Below are 25,943 nucleotides of genomic sequence, written 5' to 3' on the forward strand. Positions count from 1 at the left end.
CAAAGAACAAAGTTCAACACCGTAAGCTATAATTTGTATTCTCCCATTAAAGAAAAATCGAGCCTCACAGAGACTAAGTAACTTGCCTGAGGTCGTTTTGCCAATGAATGGATGGAGCTACAATGTGAAACCACATCAAACTCCAAAATCGATGCTCCTAACCTATACGTTGCCTATTCCCCACCAGGACCATTCTTTCTTTGCTTAATAAGTCATAAGTGCAGGACTTCCCCGGTGGCGCAGTGGTTAAGAATCCGCCTGTCAATGCAGGGGACACAGGTTCAAACCCTGGTCCGGGAAGATTCCACATGCCGCAGAGCAACTAAGTCCGTGCACCACAACTGCTGAGCCTGTGCTCTCGAGCCCGCGAGCCACAACTACTGAGCCCACGTGCCACAACTACTGAGGCCCGCGTGCCTAGAGCCCGTGCCCTACAACAAGAGAAGCCACTGCAAGGAGAAGCCCGTGCACCGCAACGAAGAGTAGCCCCGGCTCTCCGCATCTAGAGAAAAGACCACATGCAGCAACGAAGACCCAATGTAGCCAAAAATAAATAAATAAATTTATTTTTTTAAAAAGTCATAAGTGGATAATTTCCCCTAGAGATACGTAAAGCCCCATGTTGATGACATACACTAGGTGGATTAAAAACTAAATTAAATAGGGCAATATCCTAAGAGAACACTGGAAAGCAACATAAAATGGGCCAAAAAAAGCAGGCGATGGACACGAAGATCTTCTCCCTCTACCATAAAACCGGCTAACGTAATCCCCCAGAAAAACCTTTTAAAAAGTAAACCAAACTTTTAACCAACTTACAAAGTGAATCTTTAACAAATTAGATTTGTTCTGCCTTTCAGAACCAACATTCCATAGAATTTTGAAAGCCTGCGGTGTGTGGAGCCGAAAGGGCCACGATTCAAGTCAGAGGACCTGAGTTTGAATCTCAATTTGACAACTTACCAGCTATGTGTGTGTGCTAAGTAACCACTTATGAAGCTTTAAACTGTAGCTAACAAATTTCCCGTTGTTACTGGCAAGAGTAAATGACAGTGTATAAAGCACCTGAACATTTCTGAGAAAATTAAACGACATAATATACATAAAGCACCTGAGCAAAGGGTTTGGCCCAGAGCAGTCAACGAAAAAAATATCAATTTCTTTCCATTTAGATAAGTCACCATTCCTTTTATCTATCATACTATCACCAATATATAACCTCTATAACGGGGAGCTATACTCAACCTGCATCAAATTAAAGTCAAATTCCTTCTCCAACAGAAGAAGCTTTCTGAAGTTTCAAGTAAACCCCAACCAAACAGTTGGGAGGTTGCAGGCAACCTAAGGATTCAGTGAACTCAAGGCCTAATTTGTCTCAAGACCAACAGAGCACATTGAAAATGCACATTTCTCCAGCACTGTCTCATCACAGAATGAGGCAGATTCAGAGCCTTTGGGTGCTGCTGAAATGACTAAGAAACATAGGGGTTTGCCTACAACACGACGCAAAGGCTCACTCATTCAACTCTCCACAATAAACACAAAGCCTGTGGCCAGTGACGGTTTGCTGGGCCCCTTCCCCATGATACACGGAAATGTGTTAAGAGGTGAATAGTGATATTAGAGGGAATTGCACATGAAACATTATCATGGGGAAAAATGAGTTTTTAATACTCATCAACAAGTAAAAGTGTCAGTACTGAAAATATGGAAATCCTAACTGCAAGATTCCTAAGATGAAAAGTGCTTCTTCTCCAGTACTGGGATCCACTTCAACGTGATGATTCTAATTCTATCACCTTACTTCAGCATCACACCATAAGCCTGAAAGACAGGCTTCCATTCCACACATGGGAAATAGAAAGCTAAGACTTACTCTCAATGCACATATCAGAAAAACTTTTAATTTCAAAATTACACAGCCAATTTATATGCAAGGCAAATGTTATTTAAAGAAACTTTATGCTAGGTTTTCTGGCAGTTGGAGATCAGTGCACAATAAAAGTCTCCCATAAATCAAGGAGGAATAAATGTATTCTTTTCATGTATATGTATCTATAAACACCAAACTAAGAATGTTGCTTAGAATTACCAGAGGTTGTCATTTAATTTAACAAAGTAGCTAATTAAAAATTGTATAAAATGAGTTTCCTAAGTCTGACTTCAAAAGGACTTACAAAAATCTGAGTTTTGAAATAATGGACAGTCTCAGTAGCTTAGACATCGTTGCGGTGGACCGTTCTTCCTAAAAAGAAGATTTACTATAAACGCCAAAGCATCTCTAAACTGAACTAGCTCAAGAATATCTTCCTGAAAGGACCTAACAATTCCCTATGCACCCTCAAAACACTTAAAACAGCCCTTTAACACTTCACCGAACTACACGTTGCGTTCCTCTCAGACATGAGCCCTCCACACAGATGACTTCCATCTGCCTTCCCACCCTGGCACCGACCTCCACTCCTGGCCCAGAGGACAGACGCCCAGGAAAAGCCTATGTGGGGCTAGAGATGCATGCACGCCCCCACTGCCGAAACAGCACTGGGGATGAACACACAAAGCCCAGAGTAGCCTCCCAAATGCTTCCAACGCCCAGAAAGCTAGTTTCTTCATGCTAGAGTCAAAGCTATATCCATGCTGGAAAAAAAAATAATCTTTGAACTGCACGTGAATTCTTATTTAAATGGAGCCCCCAAATATCTGCCAGGTACTGTATAAAACATACTGCCTTTTCACTATACATGAATAAAGTACCGGGAATCAATACATTAGGACTGCAAGAGACCTCAGACATCTACTAGCCCAGTGCTTTCACCTCTGCGTCTCAAAAGGTTACTTGCCCAGAGTCACCTTAGCTAATCAGAGGCAGAATCCAGAATCCTCTTGTTCACAGGACAGGGCTCCTCTACCTGGAGCAGCTTCCTCAACAGGAGACCAGGAATTATTTTTACGTTGATAGTGTTTACCAGCACTGCCTAGCCATTTCTCACATGTGGCCCAATACATTTGTAAGTTCATAAACAAAACGTTTATTTTTTCATAAATATAAAATACAATCAGATATTTAACTTCAAATAACTAATTACACTAAAATATTAAAGTAACCTGTTCTTTCAGCTTACCATTAAAAGGAATGTTGATACTCAATACAAAATACTGGACTTGAGGGTTTTTTTTTTTTTTCCCCAATATGCAGGTAACCAATTAACACTCTAAAATGTACTGACTGACAAGACAAAGAATTACTGAATAACACAGCAATACCTGAAAGCAAATCTGCACACCTATTTCAGCAATATTATTGACTATCGGTGGATAAGCAATTGCTAATACATCTCTCCGTTTCCACCACCATTTCCTGAAGCGGGCAAAAATTTCACTTACCAAAAACAGAGAACCATAGTCAAAGGTCTCATTCATAATTTCCTTTTTTAGCTCTTGTTTTGCCATCGGTGTTCCATTTTCTTTTTCACCCTTGTTTTCAGGGCTAATCCTATCGATGTTGGAAGTATAGGACATTTGCAAACATTCTGTGCTTTCCATTTTAATAGGGAGTTCACCTTTGATCTTCTGAAAAACTGCAGCCACGGACCCAGTCTCACACGCTGAATTGGAAGAACTTGCTTTGTCAACATCTTCCTGATTCGATTTCATGGCAGATGTTGTTCTTAGAACTTTGTGTGAAGCATTTTTAGAGTGAGTTGTAACATGCACAGCCTGGCTTGTAATGAGTTTATTAAATTGCTGCTTATGTGTCTTGTTAATTAGGATTTCTGCTTTTGTGTCTGCATTCAAGTCAGATGTTGGTGTTCTTCTCAAAGCTGTCGACGGTCTTGAGGAAGACACGGGTGAGGGTGAGGAGGCCCCAGTTAACTGAGGTCGGGGCGCAGCCTTTGATAGAGCAGGGTCCTTGGACTGTAGCACTGGTCTGGATACAACTTTTGCTTTGACATTCTTGAAGTTTGGTCTTGGGTAACTTATAATTTCAGTTTTTCTAACTTTGCTGCCTAGGGGGCTATTCGTTTTGGAGGTTGATTTTCCTAGATTAGGTTTAGACATGTTCATCGGTGCCCCCTTCAAGTTTGGTAAACGTCTAAGCTCTCGATTACTCTTCTGCACTTTACTCCATTTCTCCGTCCCTTCGATAGGTGAGATAGAAAAGGTTGCGTTTGTGGGTTCTAGGACTGGCGTGGACATGCAAACTATGTTATTTGTACTAATGACCATATCATCTGCATCCCAAGTCAGTTCAAATGATGAAGCCACCTTTTGTCCTGGCGGGCTATTCGGTATCAATTCTACGGTATGATTTCGGGTTCCCAAATCCTTTTCATTAGAGGCAACTGGTGTGTCTTTAGCCACAGTGACTTGATGTTCTGGGTCCAGCACTTGGGTTTTGCTTTTTTCAAAAGCTGGCACCAGTAAAGGGCATTCATCATCTGTAAGACAATTGGACACTGTTTCTCTTACATTTTGGCCCACTTCCTTTTGCCCATATGAGCTCTGTGAATGTCTCTCACTATTTGGTTCATCTTTAGACGAACAAAAGAACTCTTGTAATACAGACCCATTGGGAACGTCCATACCATGAGAAACTGGTGTTAGAGCTTGTATCTCCTTTTCTCCGCCTAATCTTTGCTGTGCCCCATCTGGGTACTCACTGGTGACCTTTCCCGAAGAACAGTGACAGTGATTTGCAGTATCTGGAAGAACAACATCAGTTTGCATCACCATGTCAGAAAATGCTGTGTAAGTTGTGTCTTGGGCCTGTGATGCTGTAGCTTGAGGGTTTTCGAAGCTGTCTCTATCATAACTCATTTCTCTCGCATATGTCTTATCAGAATGGGAAGATGGAGGAATGGAACAGGATGAAGATGTATTTCTACTTCTCACACTGGTTGGCTGCAGGCTTGCAGTGGTAGGCAAAGACTGACTCTTTCCGGTGGTGTCATGTGTTATGAAGGTACAGTTACAATTATCCACTTTCATGTCAAATGTCTGGTTTAGCGCCAAGGCAGTAGGGTTTTCTGTACAGTTCAAATCATCATCGTTAGGATTCCACACAAAAGGCAGAGAGGTCTCAACGCTCTGGTCCTGAAATGATTCTAGGGAATGACAACTGCTATGCAAATCTTTGGGTTCCTCTGTATTTACAACATGTGCAAAAGACAGACATGTGGAATCCTTGTGCATATCTAACATCTCCTTACTAACAAAATCACTTGAAGACTTTTGGTGTTCAAGTACTTCAACACACTGAGGGTTTAAAGAAATATTTTCACCAATGACCACAGCAGAGTTGGTTTCATAATCAACCACCATGTCATCTGGGTTGGCAGAATTCCAACTCACATTATTGGTTGAAGAGTTTTGGGTACATGGTGATTTTTGGTTGTATGCGTATGTGTTTCCATTTTTATCACTGATAAATAAGGACTGCAGTTCCTCTTCTGTCTTGTCATCTGAATTATCATCATTCATCCTGAAATATTAACTTTAAACCTCTGCCATTTTATTTCTTCTTTAAAATCTTTCAAATGAGAGGGAAGGAAAATTTGTCCATCTCCTAAGTTTTTCAGCACAGTTGAAAGTTTCTTAGTCTAAGATGTCTTGAACTTGAAATGATTTGTTGTTCCCTGGAAGAAATAAAATGTTTCACTCAAGTAAATATTAGAAAATTAACAAGTCATCACTTGATTAATTTCAATTGCTTTCTTTTTACATTTAAAGAACCTACAACTATGGACAGGGGTGATTAAGATATTAGCTAAAGAATCACCCTCTTCTCAAACATACTTTTTCATTTGAGGAAATGGGCAGAATGGGCTGCTAAAACTGCCCCCTCCCATCTGAGATGCCTCTGCCCTCACCATAATAGAGAAGGAAGCCAAATCTGACAATAGCCTTTCCTTCTTTTTGGTTGACAGAGTGACTTTTGGTCCTAATTTGCCTAGGACGGTCCCAATTTATGTTGTCCCAACATAATTAGAAATAATGCCCTTTTCATTTTCAGAAGAGTCCCCTATTGTTTCCATGAAGAATGACTTCCAGACAGATTAAGCAGGCACAGCACATAAGCTAAAGATCAGTGAAGATTTAGGGCACTAGCGTTTCTCTTTCCCGTTTTCATTGCCTTTCTCAAACACACTCCATTTCAAAGTTGAAAAAAAGAAAAGCTGTTGATTCTTCATAGTTAAAGTGGTATTCTATTGAAAGTACCTAAAAATGTTGAACACAGTTCCTGTACGACACAGCAATTCTCCTCTTAGGTATCTACTAAAACAAAAGGAATACATCCAAAAACTTGTACACAAATGTACATGGTTCAGTCTCCCTACGGGTCGCCAAGAAAAAAAAAATGTACATGATGTGTAATAGAAGCATTATTCATAACAGCTCAAAAGTGGAAGCAACCCAAATGTCCATTAACTGGTAAACAGATAACAAAATGTTGTGTACCCATACAACGGAATATATTTTTCAGCAAGAGAAATGAATGGAGTATTGATGCATGCTACAACATGGATACAATGTTATGACTTAAAATATCAATAAAAGAATATTATAAGCAAAAGTAAAAAAATATATAAGTAAAAGAAGCCACTCACAAAAGACTACGTATTATGGGATACTATTTACATGAAATGTCCAGAATAGGCAAATCTATAGAAAGTAGATGGGAGGCTCTCTAGGGCTGAGAAGGGGCGTGAGGGAAGGGAGTGAGGAGTGGCTGCTGATTGGAATGTGTTTATTTTGAGGGTAATAAAAGTGCTCTAAGGGTTATGATTATGGTGATGGTTGCACAGAGCTGTAAATATACTAAAACTACTGAATTGTACACTTTAAAAAAATCATTAAAAACAACCCATGAAAGCTTTCAAATCCAAGGATTTTTGCAAAAAACTAAAATTTTATTATGCTTTTGATTATACTGAAATGCTTAAGAAAGGCCCAAATATTCAAGCTAGGACTGAAAATACCTCATATAGATATACATTCGCTTGAACTGACTTTCTAATCTTGGTATTTAATGTCAACCAGGTATCATGGTTCTGTTCTGAAGAAATAAAATATCCATGAGGAAAAAAATGACATTCTGTAACCTAGAAATTTGTAAGTTAAGAGTAGATCTCATTTTTCTATTTTGCAATCTTTTCTCTGTATTCAAACATACTTCAGTGACCTAAATACAATGAGGAGGATAGGAACGATGGAAGAACTCAAAGGATCAGTACCTTTGCTAACAGTGCTCTGGACTTCCAGCCATGCATCCTGAAACCAGCTTGTACCAGGGGCAAGAAGAAAGGCTGCAATGTTTATGTCAACAGCACGCAGGCACACGCATACAAGAGATTCTGATCCCAAAGTAAGTGCTATAGGATTTATATGCTGGTGGAAAATTTAAATTAGTCTCTTTTTCCCCACCATAGCTCTTTAGGTAATAAAGAAATCACTGAAATAACAGATTTTGGCTAGCACCTTAATAAAAGTTTTTATGAAACACAAATTATATTTTTAATCCTCGGGTATAAAACAGGTTAGAGCTAAATGTTTAAATCAGGAAGTCCATTTATTCATTTTTTAGAGTTACGTTGGGGGGGGGGGTTATAATTTCACAGAGCATGAAATATGCTACACCTTTATGTTTCCATAAGTCCAATACTCATTTATGAGATTCTGGTATAAGCAGACAGGAGCACTGCAAACAGAAGCATTTAACATAAATCATAGAAGTTATTTGCCTGTATAAAGAGAGTCATTAAATTCAATTGACGGAGCTTTACTTCCTGAGCTCCCTCTTTCAAAGTATACAAAATATGATTTTAAAAAAACTGAAAAAAAGTAAAGAAAATGGTTCGTATGTCAAAGCATCTCAAGTTATTTTTTAAATAAATGTATAATAGGATAATTTACAGCACCAGTTCCATGTCCTTCTATGCTTAGGTTGTTTCTAGCTTTATTTATTATTAAGTATTATTTATTTATAAACAGCACTGCACTAAATATCTTTGCAATCTTTGACTACCTCTGATTGTTGCCTTTGGAAAAACTTCCTGGAAATAAAAGCATTACTGAGTCAAATGATGATTTTTGAAGGCTCTTAATATAGTCTGTCAAATCATTAATAGAAAAAAAAGGCAGGATTATTAACAATGTATGTATTAATAAACATACATAACCTGAGTTTTCTTTTAAAGCTTGTGCATTTTGTTCAGCATTGTCTCCCAAGAACTTTCCCAAGCTACTGTAATACAAAAACATTTCTAACAACTGTGAAATTCCACTAAAGTTAAGGTTAAATGTTTTAGATTTATAAGTCAGTAGATTGGGACTTCCCTGGTGGTCCAGTTAAGAATCCGCCTTCCAATGCAGGGGATGCGGGTTCGACCCCTGGTCTGGGAGCTAAGATCCCACATGCCACGGGGCAAACTAAGCCCGCACACCACAACTAAAGAGCCCGTGTGCTGCAACTAAGACCCGATGCAGCCAAATAAATAAAAATAAATATTAAAAAAAAATTAAAAATAATTCAGTAGATTACAAAGAGTAATAGGAAAGTAAAGAAACCATCAGCCTTCACATGACTGCTTAGCACACTTGGATTTATAATTTTTTTTAATTCACACATCCAAGAAAAAAAAAATCCCAAACTCGATGAGCAAAGCTATCAAAAAAAAAATAATAATACCACAGGGAGTTCCCTAGTAGTCCAGTGGTTAGGACTTGGCGCTTTCACTGCCGGGCCCCAGGGTTCAATCCCTGGTCCAGGTCCTAAGATCCCGCAAGCCACGCAGCTCGGCCAAAAAAAAAAAAAAAAAAACCCCACACACAAAAATGTATTTTGAAGAAATACTTAAGGAGAATTTTGGTATGAAATAAGTTTACTGAAGTCTTTTCTACTTCTGTAGATAAGAGTAAAGAATTAGAGGTACAGAGATTTGGATACCAAACAAATTCTGAAGTTAAGCTTATCAGTTCCAGGATTAGTTGGAAGATCAACCTCAACGTTCACTAAGGAAAAAAAAATAGCTTCAAGTCTCCATCTCATCACTACAGACATAAAGCCATGGGCAGGAAAGGGATGACCAGCTTTCCCTCAGGAATTCTGCCAAAAAAATTAAAATTTAGTCTTGTTGTCTTACGGCCAATCTCACTCCTTTCCTGATATAAGAATAGTACCTAAATTTCCACCACGTGCTGGACTCATATTCTTTGACTTAATCTCACCTGACCCATGACGCAATGTCTTTATATTTCTACGATTACAATGTAATTTGTGAAGCCTTCAAAGTTACTATCTTGGGAACGTTTTTTACTAAAGCAAAATCAAAGATGTTTAAAGAAGAGAAAAAGAGAGAAGGTTGGACTAAATCATTCTCACCCAAAGGGTTAATGTCTCAAGTTGTCGTTCAGTAGCATCATCTATCAGAACAAAGTAGAATGATTAAATTTCCTTTTTTAAGAGAGCCATTTGGGAAAATAAAGAGATCTTTTTCAGAGAACAATTTGTACGAGAGAGAACAATTTCCCTACTTATTAAGATTTGGGAATATGAGAGGGTAGCTCCTCTTGAATAAAAAGATTAGCAGAATATGTATTTCTATAATGATTTTAAGGTTAAAAATTGATAGGTAGGTACTAAAAGAAATGGTCAATGAAAAGCACTACTAGTGCAAGATTTGAGCTATTTCAACACCTTTGGGAAAAAATAAGGTTAGTTTCTAAATCTTAGCTTAAGAAGAATGGTTGTTCCCACAGATAAAAATCCATTATCATATAATTGAATTCATTAACATTGTCATTAATACTGAAAGACATTTTAGAGATCCAATTCAAATTTCTTTCTTTCTTATTTCTTAGAAACCACTTCTATGAAATAAACTCCATGGCTGGACCAAATTAGTTGCTAATGGCAGCTTACTGTTAGATTATACAATAGTTATGTGCCTTATTTGTCAACTGAACTATAAACCCAGTAGAGGTTTACACATCAGTAGGTATTTTCTGCATCTTCCTATTACATGCAATGTCTAACCCAATAATTTGAACTTAACACAGCTAAACTTGCTATCCCATATAATTATGAAATAAAAGAATTTGTTTCCACAAGTCACATTTCTCTGAAGCCATAAACAACTTTAATTTTACTCCTTATTTATGTCAATATATGGCATACCAGTTGTTTAATACAATCATGACTTACAGCTTTAAATCACAGAATCATGTCAGTCGTCTTAAGTTTTTAAGAACTCACTAATCACAACCGTAGTTCAGCTCTCGAGGCTTTAAAACCCAAAGTATTACCTAATCTTTAATGTACTGTAAAACAAAAAGACACATGCACAATACCTAAACTGCAAATTTTATTCTAAAGTCAAAAACAAAGCAGTTGAACAAAAAGTCACCTGCATGTGTTACTAATAAATTCATAAAGCTCTACCTCCTGTTAAAACCATTCAAGGTGGCTAATAATTTTACCCCTAAGCCTCATCATATTACTTTTTTCACAATTCAGGGTTAAAGTCCTAAATTAGCTCCTGCAACCTACCTTTTGACAAACTCAACTTCCTCAAGCACTGAGCTTAGTAAAGTACATCTTACACCTAGGAACAAAGTACTGGTACAAGCATACCTAGTCGTTGGTTTCCTAAGAGCATAACGATTTCCAGTGAAGCCATTTAAGTAGTGGGAAATCTAGAGTTGGTTTAATGAATTTATAAATGAAGGCTACAGACGTTCCACAACAAAGCTGAACTTTAAATAATTTACAAAACAAGTACAAATCAACTGGCTGCTTCTGAAAAAATGCAAATTGAGTCAGTAGGTCATGGGTGGGGCCTGAGATTCTGCATTTCTATCCAGCTCCCTGGTGATGCTGAAGCTTTTGGCCCATGGACCATCCCTGGAGTAGCAAGGATGTAGCAGGGAGCTCTGGGAAAAGATCGCCCACCTGGCCAACCAGATCAACAGAATAACTGTACTGTCAGAGCTAGTTACCCTCACATCCAACTTTATAATATGTTCTCTAACTGGAAACGGACGTCCCTTACTTTTGAAGCCTTAATTTATGCTTTTGCACTTTCCTCTCAGATAGCTAATACTCCCTCTATGGAAAATAACTGAAAAATTTTTATAGTCATGGAAAATGTTGCTTCTAAATCCTACTTGAGTTTATTCCTTCCATGTGGAGGGAGTTCAGTGAGTGTAACATTCCTGCCCTTTTTCTGTCCTTTGACTCACTCCATCCAGAAGCAAGAGAGTGACTTAACTGGATTCTGTAAATTCAGGAAGAACTAGCTGGGCAAGAACTAGGATGAGGTGAGGGTACCATCTGCCGTGGGCACTAAATATAAGACCATCTCAGTAACAGTCCCCCCGGAGCCTGAGGCAAGGGAAAAGTCAGTAACACTGACACTGTCTTTCCTTTAAATTTTTGAGATTTTATTCATCGTGGATTTTTTAACATGAATTCTGATTTTTAAAACTAGCGATCGAGATAAACAACATTTAAAGCACTAAGGTTTTGCTGGCCTCACTCTCTTCACCCTAGTCCCAGCCCCGCTGCCCACAGAGAACACAAGCTCTCTTCTGTTCCCGGCCCTTACCAGGAACAGGTCCCACCCCTACAGTGGAAAGGGGACAGTGAGAGTGGGAGGCCTGCCCTGTCATCTGCACCGTAGTGACCCGGGGGAAGTGTCTCTCAAACGCAGTTCTGTCCCTCAAATTCACTTTCATCTGTAACTAATCTATAATTACAGATGACATTGTATAATTATAGTCTGTAATTATAATTCGTCTATAATCATCTATCCACCTTACTGTGTTTCTTATTCCTCGAATGGTTCATAACCAGAGAGAGGAGGAAGGCAAGGATAATACCCAAGAATCAACAGCCAACCCTGACCACGTGTTGGACACACTCTGGAACAAAGTCCAGGAGGCCGGGCCCCTGAGAGCCAGACATTTACCTTCAGTTGCTGAATGGGGGGGAGGGGGCACCACAGAATCCCCCAGGAAGGGCTACCGTTGCTGCGGCAACCCAAGGAAGCTCACGGGGCTTTGGGCTGCGGCTCTGCGCCAACCACTGAAGGAGACCGTGTGTACTGTAACCCCCAGCTCAGCCGCTCTGAAGAGCAGTCGCGGAAGCAAGGTATTATTTATTGGGCCCTCTCAAAACCGCAAATGTGTTACACTAGGCAACAAACCATGAGAAACAAACGAGGGGTAAAGTGTGCAGGAACAAAACACACGTGGGGTAACTGCGGCTTCTACCGCGGCCCAGGTGGACGTGCTTAGGTTCAAGGCATCGGCCAGAGGTTCTAGAGCACAGGCGGCTCGCAGCCTGTATCCCGTGATCCAGCTCCCTTTTTCAGCTGGGATGTTGGTTTTAAAATAACACAGAGCGGGAGAGAGGCTTTAAGCCTGAGACCATACATTCTCTTGACCTGAGTGAGAAACTCCAGCTCACAGCAGCGCTGTCCTTGGGTGGGTGACCGTCTCCACGGAAGGGGGCTGCCCAGGTCCGCAACCTGAGGAAAACAAGGCCTGGGACGCACATCCGACACAAAGCCGCCTGAGTCCCGCACCAGCGCAGGCTGTTAGCAGGCCGCCCCCCTGTGCAAGGCACACAGCTGCACCTTGAACCACCCCTGGCAGGCGTGTGCGGAAAGCAGAGGCTTCGGAGGGCACAGCACGGCAGCAGCGAGCCGCCCGGCAGCTCGGGTGAGGCTCAACCACAACCGCAGGGAAGAGAGTCGCGACAGGCCCTGTCAGACACCGGTGGTCTACGGAATACATTCACGGCGTTAGAATGGCAAAGCAGAAGGTTCCTGTGCGTTCCTGTGTTCCTAGAATGTTTCCAGCTTTCAACTGTTAACAACAGACCTGGTAGGTAATGCTAGACAACTTATCCCGAATGCCACTCTGTATTCAAAGACCAGGGGGGGAAAGTGGATGGGGGTGAGCTGGAATCCACGTGGCTCTTCCACAGTCTCAAGTCACACCCCCCCCAAAACAAAGTGCTTCCAATTAGCACTAGATTGGATAATTAAATACTAGGGGTAAGTCTTCCCTAAGACTCAGGCTTCTTAGATGTAAGTAAATCCAGAGAAAGAGACAGTAGAAATAGCTCTACGGCACAAACGTGAGAATGACTGCTTAGAAGAGAGGGAAAGGCGCGTCCTAGACGGGGCTCTCCTGGCGCAGCACGATGACCTTCGGAAACACCAAAAACTGTTTTAGAAACTATTGCTCAGACATAACACTCCCTGCATGACTATTTCAGGGTTAGGGGATTGGGCTGTTTTCAAAATGCGGTAGTTTGGGAAGAGCAGGGAGGGGGGGGGGAAAGGGAACAAGATAGTTCTGTGCCCGCCGGTGTGCTCTTCACACATTGGCTGCTGAACTAGCACAATTTTGCAGTAATGACACCTCTTCCCGTGAAGCGGCCCAGACAATGGCCGCCGAGAGAACATGAACTCCGCCTAGGTTTCAAGATCAGTCTAGCCTGACAGGACCAGACTAAGACACCAGTAAGGATGCTTATTGAAATTTAATTCTGGCCTTTTAACTCGAAGTCTGCAGAAAGTCAGCTCCAGAAGGGCAGGATTTTTTTCCCCCCTCTGGTCTGGTTTATTTCCCTTTAAATATCTCCAACATTTGGAAGAGTACACAGAGTGGTTTTCTAATAAACAGTTGTTGAATTAATGAATGTATGAAAGGGCCAAGAGAATTTGATTTTGGACTTTAACTTCTTTAACATATTTGGATTTTAACTTGCAAGGTTAGGCAGTCCTACAATTTTCCCCTGGGAACATGACAGTGGTAGAGGTTTATATTCATATTTAGGCACCACTATGTTACTGACAACTTAACTTTGCCATTGGATCTCACTGTACTTTGTGGGACAACATGGCTGTATATCATCTGAGATCACAATGAGGAAAGTAAAATTAAGCCCTGGGCACAGAGTGGCCAGAGTTAATATAATTAATGCACCCGTCAGAGCCTTCAAACTGTCACCTGCCCAGAGGTGCTAGAAAAGTACCCAAAGGGGGCTTCCCCGGTGGCGCAGTGGTGAAGAATCCGCCTGCCAATGCAGGGGACATGGGTTTGAGCCCTGGTCCGGGAAGATCCCACATGCTGTGGAGCAACTGAGCCCGTGCGCCACAACTACTGAGCCTGCGCTCTAGAGCCCGCGAGCCACAACTACTGAGCCTGAGCGCCACAACTACTGAAGCCCACATGCCTAGAGCCCATGCCCTGCAACAAGAGAAGCCACCACAATGAGAAGCCCACGCACTGCAACGAAGAGTAGCCTCTGCTCGCAGCAACTAGAGAAAGCCCGCGTGCAGCAATGAAGACCCGACGCAGCCAAAAAATACATAAACAAATAAATAAATTAAAAATAAAAAAATAAAAAAGACTAGTTGACACTGGGTGCCCATTTAGTGAATTTTTGTCAACAAGTTCAAGTTTGACATAGCTGTCAAGACAATAAATCTGAAAGCACATTCTATTAGCCAAAACAAATCCTATCAGTGTCAATGCAATTTTAAGGACAAGATCAGAAATCTGGTAATTCAATGTCCACAGAGTACCACCACCATCCTTGATTAGACTCTGAAGAAATGGGAAAGTGCATCAATCCCGCCCATCCCAAAGGCCACGTACTAGTCCCATCCCTTCACTGGGTCTCTTCCTGCTGCTCCAGGCTTTCCTGGGCTCCTGTGTCTATAACTACTAGTTATAGTAGGTGCTTACCCGCTATTCATCCTGCCCTTCTTTCCTGCCAGCAGAACCCTCAGCTTGTACTGACGTCCACCTTGCCCCATATAACTTAGGAAAAGATGCCATCCCAGCTCAGGGGCAAATTCTGACAGGTCTAAGCCAGTGACAGAGGCCCTGATTTTCCATGGAATCTAAGAACATCCATAGGTGACCTGGGTCCTTAGGATTTATTGTGTTTGCATGGTAACTAGACTTACCGTGGTGATCATTTTGAAATGTATAGGAAAACTGAATCACTATGTTGTGTAACAGGAACTAACACAGTCATAGAAGAAAATGAGAACGACAACAAAAATTCACTATTATGTGACACTTTAATCACAAACCTCAATACCTGAAGGCAGAACCGACTTACTAGAGCACAGGGAGGTGAAACAAGGTTTCAGAGAACATACCGCAGGGTGCAGGACAGGCTGCAGAAGCCCAGAGTGACCCAGGAATTAGACACACAAACAACAGAAGGGAGCGGGGGCGGGGGGGCTCGTAATTCTCTATAAGGATCCACTAAACACCTCCTTCCCCCAGGTACCTACCTGAACCCTATACATTTAGACAACTATCCCGACTCTGGAAACAGCCATATAATCTTAGAAGAAACTGGTGACACACTCCAAATTTAGAGCTAGCAGACCCAGAAGAAGCTGCGGGTGAGACATGCGGGTGCAAACAGTGAAATTCTTCCAATTGAGTGGTGGGACCGCCAGCCCACTTCCTGGGCTCAGCTCCATAAGAAGCTTATAATCACCAGGCTTAGAGGCCCCATGCAAACGATGATAGGATCTTTCTTTGCAGAAACAAAGTCCAGAGACAAGACCTACAGAAACTGACACCAGAGGTCTCACATTACCATGCCACCCACTGGGGGGTAAACCCTACCCCCAACACAGAGTTTCCTTAGATTTTTAGATGCTCAACCTTAAAAAGGAAGCCAAGCATCAACCCAATATTTGAGGACATTCTCTGATATAAAAGAAAAACAAATAAGAAAAAAAAAATTCTCAGAGGAAATTGAGGCAATGCAGGCAAGAGAAGAAAAGTTAGAAAATCAGTAATTAATAGCCTGAAATATATATCAGACTCATGCAAAAAATGTGATATTTAAAAAAATATAAGCAGGATATAAGAATGCTCAGAAATTAATGTGAAAGCCATAATTAAAATTTTTAGAAGAAAAAGTTTAAGAAACTAGCTCAGAAATTTAAGCAAAAGACACGCACAAAAGTGAAAAAGGATTTTTTTTTAAAAAAAAATTAAGGATTCATCCAGGCAATTCAGTATTCGACTCATAGTGTTATCAGAAAGGGAAAAGAAAAAATTTTGTAATAAAATATAATCAAAGAAATAATACAAGTTCTTCCTACAGCTGACAGACTAAAGCCTCGAGACTGAAGAGGCGCATTGTTTGTTCTACACAGTAAATGAACAAGATTTGACCACGTCATTTGTCCATGATGGTTTAGAAAAGCTAGATTATAGTGACGAATAGCAGCCAATATACAACTGTTACACACAAAGAGCTGTTCTAAGCGATTTACATGACTTCTTGTACAATCCACAAACAAGCATTCAGAGGCATAAAGTACGATTATCCTCATTTCACACATGAAGAAACTGAGGCACAGAGAGTTTAAAAACTTGCTGTGGTCATGTAGTTAGAAGGTAGCAACGCTAAGCAGTCTGGTGTCGTGCCCACCTTTTCACTCCTACGCGAAGAAAAGGACTTACAAAAGACCAGGTATCAGAATGACAGACTTTACTATATTAATACTGAGAGCTAGAAGACAAGTGAAGCGATATCTTCAAATTTCTGAGAGAAATTTTCAAACTGGAATTCCAATCCTGCCAAACCACGAATCAAACATGAGTGTGGATAAAGGGTTTCTTAGGCATGGAAAGCATCACACTTACCTCTCCTACATGCTTTCTTGGGAATCTATGAACACTGCCAATGTGAGGAAAGAAACCAAGGAGGATTATTATCTAGGAAACAGAGAATCCAATAGGAGAAAAGAGAAAGGAATCCCCAGAAATGCCTGGGTGACGGCTGTGTCCTACACCTGGATGGCAGCAGGAAGTCAGAAGTCCAACAAGGATATCTCCAGGAAAACACACAGAGCTAATCAATATTGGGAAGTTTTAACCAATTGAAAAACTGAACTGAGAGAAATCTGAGAGTGCTTTTGAAGGATGTGAGTTGTTTCTGCCAGATACTAAAAAAAAAAAAAAGTAAACAGAAAAAAATAGTTGTACAAGAAAGAAACTTCATCATTAACACACCACTTGGATCACAGAGATATTATTCATAGTCATATTTTGATTTAAAAGATGGAAGTAAATAAAAGAAATAGTGAAGAGGGAAGAAACATGATTGCCTCTGAGAAAAGAGTGGGCTGTTCTTTCATATAATCCTTTTAGCACTACTTATCTTCTTAAACTCTGAACATATGATAAAAATTAAGGAATTATGTAAAAGGATTACTTTGAACCTTTTCTATTTATCTTGTTTTCTCCTTCCATTAAGAAGCCTCTTATCAAATGAGGCTGTTGTCTTAGTTCCTTTTAAAACCCTCAACAGCTTAGCTCTTCTGAGGCTGAGCCCTGGGAGAAGCCAGTAAGACCACAGACAGGCTTCACGAAGAAACACAAACTTGAGCTGCAAGGGGCCTTTTCCTGAACCTAAAACTAGTGACTTATTCAGCTGCTGCTCTATCCTGGTAGTGACCCTGCCCACTTTAAACCAGTATTCATGCTTCAACATTTTCCTGCTAACACTAGCCACTGTGAAGGATACCTATGGACCAAGGTCAAATGTCAAATTCTGCTCTAATTACATGTCAAAGCTAAGAGGCTGTCTTGTAAAACACATGCTTGTATCAGAAACATTAAAATGTGAAAACGTGTGTCTTACAAATGATGAAATACCATAATTTATTAAAGCAAAGCTCAACACTTCAAAGTCACTGAGTCTCAGGGTTAGAAGAGACCTCAAAAGTGATCTATGGAATCTCGACACTAATCTGACATTTAAATCGTCGCAGACTGTAATCAACCAAATCCCTGCCCCTCCAGAGAAAGTACAATGGTTCTTGGCAGTTCCTACCTCCCCCCGTCTAAACACTCCCTGTCCAAAGCCATAAAGTATATGATAGTATTTGGAATTCAAAACTCTAGCCACAGGAGACAGAAAACCTCAGATAAGTGGCAAAAGACAAGTTTATTTCTGTCTCGGGCAAAAGTCTGGGTTGTTCAGGATTAAGGGATCCAGCTCTCAGGGACCTGGGCTCCACCTTTCTCGTTCCTTTGCTGTGCACGACCTCAACCTATGGCCCAAAATGGCATTATCTGTGTTTCCTTGAACAGGGTAGAAGAGTCAAGAGGCGACAAAGAGGGAAGCCACCTCCATATAATATAACGCACCACACTGATGCGTGATCACACAGCCACACCTGCCTACAAGGCAGGCTGGGACATGGACACCAATACAGGCTACCCACACCTGACTAAAAATCCTATAAACAGAGAAGAGGGGAGAAGTAGAGAGTTAGGGACAAAGAGCCGTCTCTGCCGCACTTAACCACAGACCCAATCCTCCACTCCACAGAGTACTGCTTTCGCTAACAAGAGAACAGGTCTGTACTTAGACCTCCATGTGTTCTAGAAGCCCGGAGGCCTTAAACTCAGGTCCTTTCTGAAAGTACCTTGCTAGGCTCAGGGGGAGAAGATCTTGGAGAGAGATGGTCCCTTCACCGTTATGACATAGATGTGATAGTTCTGACAGCTATGGAGGTGGGCTTGGAGACCTTAAGGAAAGTTTGTGGATCACTTTGAAGTATTCTGATATAACTGAAAATTTTAGTTTCTTTTCAAAAAGATGGTCTATCAAGCTAACTTTCGGTCTGGTTTTGCTTTTCAATGAATCAAACCCCTTGCATGGTCCACTTCTTAATTGTGATTCATGGCAGTTGTGCTTTTGGATCTTGGACTAAAATCTGTATTCAATCAAAAGTTGTAGACTACTAAAATCACAAAATGAATAAAATTAGGGATACTATTTGAAATATGCACTTCCTGTCTACCATGTGCTGGGCACAGTTCGGTTCCAGGGCTGCTATAGACTGGATTAGGGGAGCCTGTGTAGGATATGAGACGTAACAATGAGATAAGTCCCTTCCTAGAGAAAAGATCAATATACAACAGAAGTAATGAAGAGACCACAGTGGAGAGATTCGTTTGCAAAGTCAGGAGAAAATATCAAGTAGAAATGGAAAGACAGGCGATGCAGCCAGAAGGAATCCCACTGGCTCTAAAGTGTGAAGGGTTTGGAATGACTACAAAGAGTAAGAAGCTCAAAGTGGCCACGGACGGGGTAAAGGGCAGCCTCCGGGGACACTCAGAGTTTGGACTCTATTCTGGGAACAGTGCAAGTCTGCCAAAGCTGTTAAGAGGATACTAACATACTGGTTTGGCTGGAGTGTGGAAGATGCCCCAGTGAGGAAAGACAGACAGCAGGAAATTATCAGATGGATCTGAACTAACACAGCGGTGTCAAGATGGAAAGGAGACGAAAAGCCAGATGAAGCTTTAAAAAGTTCATCTCTCTGTTTTCTGCACCGAGCAACAGAGAGCTTGGCACACAATAAGTGCCCAACACGTGACTCTAGAAATAAACGTTATTTTAAAAGGCTATATGTTAATATTTTAAGATGGAATCTACAGCAAATAGTATAGAAAAGCTGCACAAATAATCACATACTGTGTAGCTATGAAAAAAGATCTAAGCTTCTAGTATAAATTATAAGAGTTTTAGAATATTCTTTCTGTTTTTTCTTTAAATAAACTAATATATGAGTTTAGGATGCTTATTCTGGGTGCAATAAGTGCTAAAAGGCTTTTTAACCATTCCAAGCAACAAATAAAGGAGAGATTCAAAGAATGAATAAAAGATCTAAGTTAAAATGAATAATATTAAGCATAGAGCCATACTGTTTGATCACCCAAGGAAAAGTAATTCACTTCTTTCTTTAAAAACACCCCAAATTTAGAGTTTTTAAGTGAAAATACTACTCAACAATAAATGCTATGAGAAACTTTGTTCATGCCATGATAAAACAATTGAAAAGATCTCAACAAAAATATATCACCTCTATTCCCCACCCATGCCCAAAACCACATGAGGTTTGTATTTAAAATACTTTTAAGACCCTGTATTTCACTGATTAGAATATGTTTATAGGAATAATCTAGTATTCCCAAGTGTCCTAAAAGAAGACCCCTCAAACAACCCGTTACAAGACTATCAGCAGGTAACAGCAGTGGTGGACAGATGGCATCCCAAAGTACACAAAACTGACGTAAAACACACCAGAAAAATAAAAGAAGCATCGTAAGGAAAAAAACCATTTTTACACTAATAAAGACTAAACAATTAACTGATATTCTGTTTGAGCCTTGTGGTTAAATAATTTTAAACCTATGGTCGCATCTTAATGAGAACTGTCATTTGAAAACTGACTTATTCTATACTTATTATGATAACAGTACAGTCAGCCCTCCATATCTGTGGGTTCTAAATCCATGGAGTCAATCAACAGCAGATAAAAAATATTGGAAAAAATTCCAGAAAGTTCCAAAAAAGCAAAACTTGAATGTGCTGCACATCAGCAACTTTTTATATAGCATTAATATTCTATTTACAACTATTTACATAGCATTTACATTGTATTAGCTATTATACGTAATCTAGAGATGATCTGAAGTATATGGGAGGATGTGCATAGGTTATATGCAAACACTACACCATTTTATATAAGGGACTTGAGCATCCATGGATTTTGATATCTGCAGGGTCCTGAAACCAATCCCTCATGGATATGGAGGGACCATGGCATAGTTAGTCTTCTTTAGAAAAAAATCACACTTGCAATTAAAAGCCTTTCGGGGGGCAGAGAGAGTGAAGCCCTGGCTGATTAGAATAAGGACACCGCCACTGAGGAAGAAGATGCTAGAAGATGCGACACAAAAGCCCGTTAACAACCTCCTGAGCTTCAAGAATTCAGATCCCTGGACTTTATTCCAAAAATATACATTTATCCCAAGACCTTCTGGCTTAAGAATTTCCTAAAACCTCAAAACCAGCATGTGGAAGACCCCACACGCTCACAAACTCTTAAAACCTCATTCCTGAAAGCTTAGTCAGTAATTCCACTAAGTAAAATGTTTTAATGTTTTCCTTTTACAAATAACTATGTTTCAGGACATCCTATATTCTTTAAACATATCATAAAACAGCATAAATAACAAAGCTGTGCTCCCACAATTCTCCTATCTTGTCGCTAAGATAGTGTGAAAGTCAAATTGCCAGGTTAAACATGCTCAGAGCATTTTAAATCATAAATATTCCAGTAGTTCTAGCTTTCTTCCACCCCTTCCTTCCTCCCTCCCTCCCACCCTTCTTTGTTTACACACACACACACACACACACACACACACACAGACACACACACACACACACACGGGCTCAGAGCTATAACCAGAATCACAATGCAAAGTTGACTAAATAACCAAGGAGCTAGGCACTTCAGATTATAATGTATATATGGAATCATTTCCTACCATACTCTATGCTATTGTAGGTGTAGAAAACCCATAAAATGACCATGTTTGACACTATAGAAAATTTACAATGTATAATATTATATACATTATATTAAAAAAACTGACTAGGCAACACGTGAAATTTTTACTTAACAACTTAAAAGCAAAGCACAGCACCACACTGATCTCTTTTCCTCTCTAAAAAGTGGTCAGAGTATATTCACATTTGTTCATAATAATCTTTCCATTTTCACACATTCTAGAATTTATCCTGAAGTAGGGGTATTTTAATACAATAAATCTCACAAATATAAGGAGATGAAAACGTGTATACGACTTAAAAAGCAGCTTTTTTTTAAAAGTACCACTTCTAAAACATAATTAACTCTAGCATTTTTGCTTAACTTAATGCCTCAAATCAATTATGTCAAGGTAACTTACCTACATTTCTCAGAAATCAAAATTTACAGCTATCAATATAAACAAGTGATGTCTTATTCAAGTTATTTGTCAAAAACAAACAAACAAACAAAAACATACTTGGTTGTGCCTTAGGGACTGTCTTCTTCATACAGCAACGCAGAAACTACAACCAGACTAAAAGAAATCCAAACACCAGACCGTACAATGAATCCTCTCAAGAGACCGTGGTTATTCAAAGACCAGCTCGGCCTTGCAGCAATAATACGGCTAAGTGTAATGACTTTATTTTTTTCCAAAGTAAAGAATTTCCCTTGGACTCTCTGCCAACAAAACATCAAGGATCTTACTAAGTCTTACAGACAGAGAACTTGTGTGTTTCTTGGTTATACTGTACATCACTAACAGTAAGACTCAAAAACAAAACAAAAACGAAATGTTCTGTAAAGTAAGCAACTTCCTGGTCTATCCAGACCATCTCTGAAAACAGGAGTTACTTTCACTTGTCAGATTAAATCAGCATTCACCGTTGCTGGGTGACTGCTTCTGGATTAAAGAAACCAAAATATTCCAGTGACTTGGATAAAAAAAATCTTGAAGTAAAGATGGTAAGTATCTATACCACAATAGGAAAACTAAGATTTAAGGTATAATCTTTATTAATCTATCTACAATTTTACTTCTCATTTCCTATACTAATAAATTCTTAGGCATTTCATATCCTTTAAACTTAAGAAAGTGAATATTCAGAAATTCTCAACTTAGTAATATTTGTGTGAGAGTAAGTTCTAGAAAGATAAGTACCATACCATTACAATAGTTCATTACCATCCGCTTAGGTTGGGGCAGGGGGTGTAGAAGAGATCTCTACATTATACATTTGCATTATACATTTCTTTTATTATTTAAATATTTATAATTACTTTTGGAATCTTATTTAAATACCAAAATATTCAATATTAAAGACATATTTATGCTCCGGTGGAATAAAACACATTCTTTACAGACTGTATTTTTTTAAATTTATTTATTTATTTATTTATTTTTAGCTGCGTTAGGTCTTCGTTGCTGTGCGTGGTCTTTCTCTAGTTGCGGCTAGCGGGCTTCTCCATTGCAGTGGCTTCTCTTGTTGCGGAGCATGGGCTCTAGGCTCGTGGGCTTCAATAGTTGTGGCACGTGGGCTCAGTAGTGTGGCCTGCGGGCTCAGCGCAGACTCAGTAGTTGTGGCTCACAGGCTCTAGAGCACAGACTCAGTAGTTGTGGCACATGGGCTTAGCTGTTCCATGGCATGTGGGGTCTTCCCAGACCAGGGATCAAACCCATGTCCCCTGCATTGGCAGGCGGATTCTTAACCTCTGCGTCACCAGGGAAGCCCCAGACTACTTCTTTGATCAACATTTTTTTTCACAGAAACTTAAATTAAAAGATTTGGAGGGGCTTCCCTGGTGGCGCAGTGGTTGAGAGTCTGCCTGCCAATGCAGGGGACATGGGTTCGAGCCCTGGTCTGGGAGGATCCCACATGCCGCGGAGCGGCTGGGCCCGTGAGCCACAATTACTGAGCCTGCGCGTCTGGAGCCTGTGCTCCGCAACAGGAGAGGCCGCGATAGTGAGAGGCCCGCGCACCGCGATGAAGAGTGGCCCCCCGCTTGCCGCAACTAGAGAAAGCCCTCGCACGGAAACAAAGACCCAACACAGCCATAAATAAATAAATTAATTAATTAATTAAAAAAAAAAAAAAAAGATTTGGAGGTCATTTATTCAGAACCTTGGGCCAGCATATCTGCTCTTTGCAACATGAATAACTAGTGTCATTAAAGCTGTTATAGATCTTCCTTGACTTATGATGGAGTTACGTCCTAATAGATCCATCACAAATTGAAAACAGCATAAGCTGAAAATGCACTTAATACACCCAACCTACCAAACATCATAGTTTACCTAGCCTACCTTAAACTGCTCAGAACACTTCCGTTAGCCTGCAGTTGAGCAAAATCATCTAACACAAAACCTAGCTTATAATAAAGTGATAACTCATGTAAATGACCAAATACTGTACTGAAAGTGAAAAACAGAATGGTTGCCTGGGTACAGAAAGGCTGCGAGTGTTCCGGTTGTTTCCCCTCGTGATCACGTGGCTGATGGGAGCTGTGGCTGCCGCTGCCCAGCGTCATGAGAGAGGAGCGCATCCCGGGGAAAAGTTCCAAATTCAAAATACGGTTTCTACTGAAAGCGTAACACTTTACTGCACCATCAAGTCAAACCACTGTAAGTCAAGGAACATCTGTACTTTACAAAACAGTCAATGTAGTCCCTAAATAAATGTCTTTCAAATTCCAACAACAGACCGTCCAATTCAGACAACTGAAACACTTCCCAAGAAGTCTGTCGCAGGCAGTCTACACATGAAGCCAAACACTACAACAGATGAACTTCTCTTGAAATAAAACAGTGGTCTTATTAACAAAGATAATTTTACTCTTCTCCTGTAAACAGGGCCCATTCACGGAGGAGGGGCTGACTAACACTAATGATTGGCTCAAGTATCCGAGTTCACTGAATCCAATCTACTTATTCTATATGTAAGAAGACTGTGGTCTACAGAGAATAAGTTATGGCTTCTAGTGGTGTCTCTATTGCATGACTTTAAGGGTCACCATTCACACCATATTCTGTGAAAAAGAAACCCTAGGGGTACCAGTTACATTAATGATGATGGTAATGGAGCCGCAAGAATCACCAAGGAGGCAGCCCTGACGACTTCCAAGTTCATACAACTATTTAGAGACAAAATCAAGATTAGATACTCTTGGGACTTCGCTGGTGGCACAATAGTGAAGACTCTACACTCCCAGTGCAGGGGGCTGGGTTCGATCCCTGGTCAGGGAACTAGATCCCACATGCATGCTGCAACTAAGAGTTCCCATGCCACAACTAAGGAGCCGGTGAGCCACAACTAAGGAGCCCTCCTGCCGCAACTAAGACCTGGTGCAACCAAATAAATAAGTAAATATTAAAAAAAAAAAGATTAGATACTCTTATCTCTAGACCCTTTGGCTCACCACCATCCTGCCTCATAAAAGTATGGGCAGGGGTGTGGAGGGGTGGGAGGAAAATTTAATGGTGTATTTAGGATAAAACCCTATCCTAAACTTTTATCTTCTTTAGCACTATGCATTTAACCACCTTAGGGGAAATAGCACGAGTACCACAAACTAATCCTGCATTAAGAACATCAAACACACTTCAAAGAAAAAAAAAGCCTGCGGAAACTAGACACCAGCCTAAAGAATAAAACAATTTTTTAAAAATATTAAAGATGGTCTACACCAGTGTAACGTATTAAATAAATAGTCTGTGTCCTAAAGCTACAGGTGAAAGCAAGAGTAAATATTTCACTTGTATTATCCAAACCTGAATTCCTATCATTCTCAGTCTCCCACTGACTACAGAGAGGAGATGAATAGAGAGTCTTAATTACGACTGTCATGCACATCTGCTAAAACAAAATTATCTGGTCCTGCTTCCTAGTACAAGAGGCCAGCTTCATCTGTACTGATGTCATACCAAGGAAGTACTTTTGGCTACAACTGTTGATGCCAATTAAGATAAGAAAACCAGTACATTTAGTACTGTTCTCAAAACAGATTAAATTTTTCTACAAAGAGAAACTAGGCCAAAAACTAAACACTGTACGTTCAACCTTTTTTGTAATCCAGCATCACTCAATGACAAAAAAGATCTAGGCCCTAAGTAAAAACATTTCAGATCATTATTTACTGAATAACCAGAGTAGTTCTTCCAATTTCTGAACCTACACAACTACCTGTGATGCATCACAAAGAAACAGAGGGATAAGAGGTAGGGAGAAATGAAATGGACACAAGTCTATGAAAAAGTAGTGGCTTAGGAACTTCGTGAAGATTATATAAAAGACTATTTAATCCATATAAGAGAATCAATCAAAAAGAGATTAAACCTCCCAAGATATGTTCCTAAGAAAGAGAAAACTACCTACTAGAAACTAAATCATCCTGTCAGTTTCAAAGCATGTGCAACAAACATGCACACATACTTTTCCCTCCTTTCCCCTACTTGATTTGAAAAATTTACTTAGGCTGAGAACTAGTTCTTTTTATTTT

General features: G+C 40.1%; 1 protein-coding gene across 1 annotated transcript in view; it reads right to left on the bottom strand.

Moving 5' to 3' along the window:
- Positions 1-25,943, bottom strand: part of MTUS1 (microtubule associated scaffold protein 1) — a 151,471-nt gene that overhangs the window by 97,323 nt on the left and 28,205 nt on the right. The window contains 1 exon segment of the mRNA XM_057537134.1: positions 3,385-5,636. Coding sequence (XP_057393117.1) covers positions 3,385-5,481 — 2,097 coding nt within the window. The 5' untranslated portion in view covers positions 5,482-5,636.

Source organism: Balaenoptera acutorostrata, chromosome 21 (genome assembly GCF_949987535.1).
Source record: "Balaenoptera acutorostrata chromosome 21, mBalAcu1.1, whole genome shotgun sequence".
In the NCBI taxonomy this organism is placed as follows: domain Eukaryota; kingdom Metazoa; phylum Chordata; class Mammalia; order Artiodactyla; family Balaenopteridae; genus Balaenoptera; species Balaenoptera acutorostrata.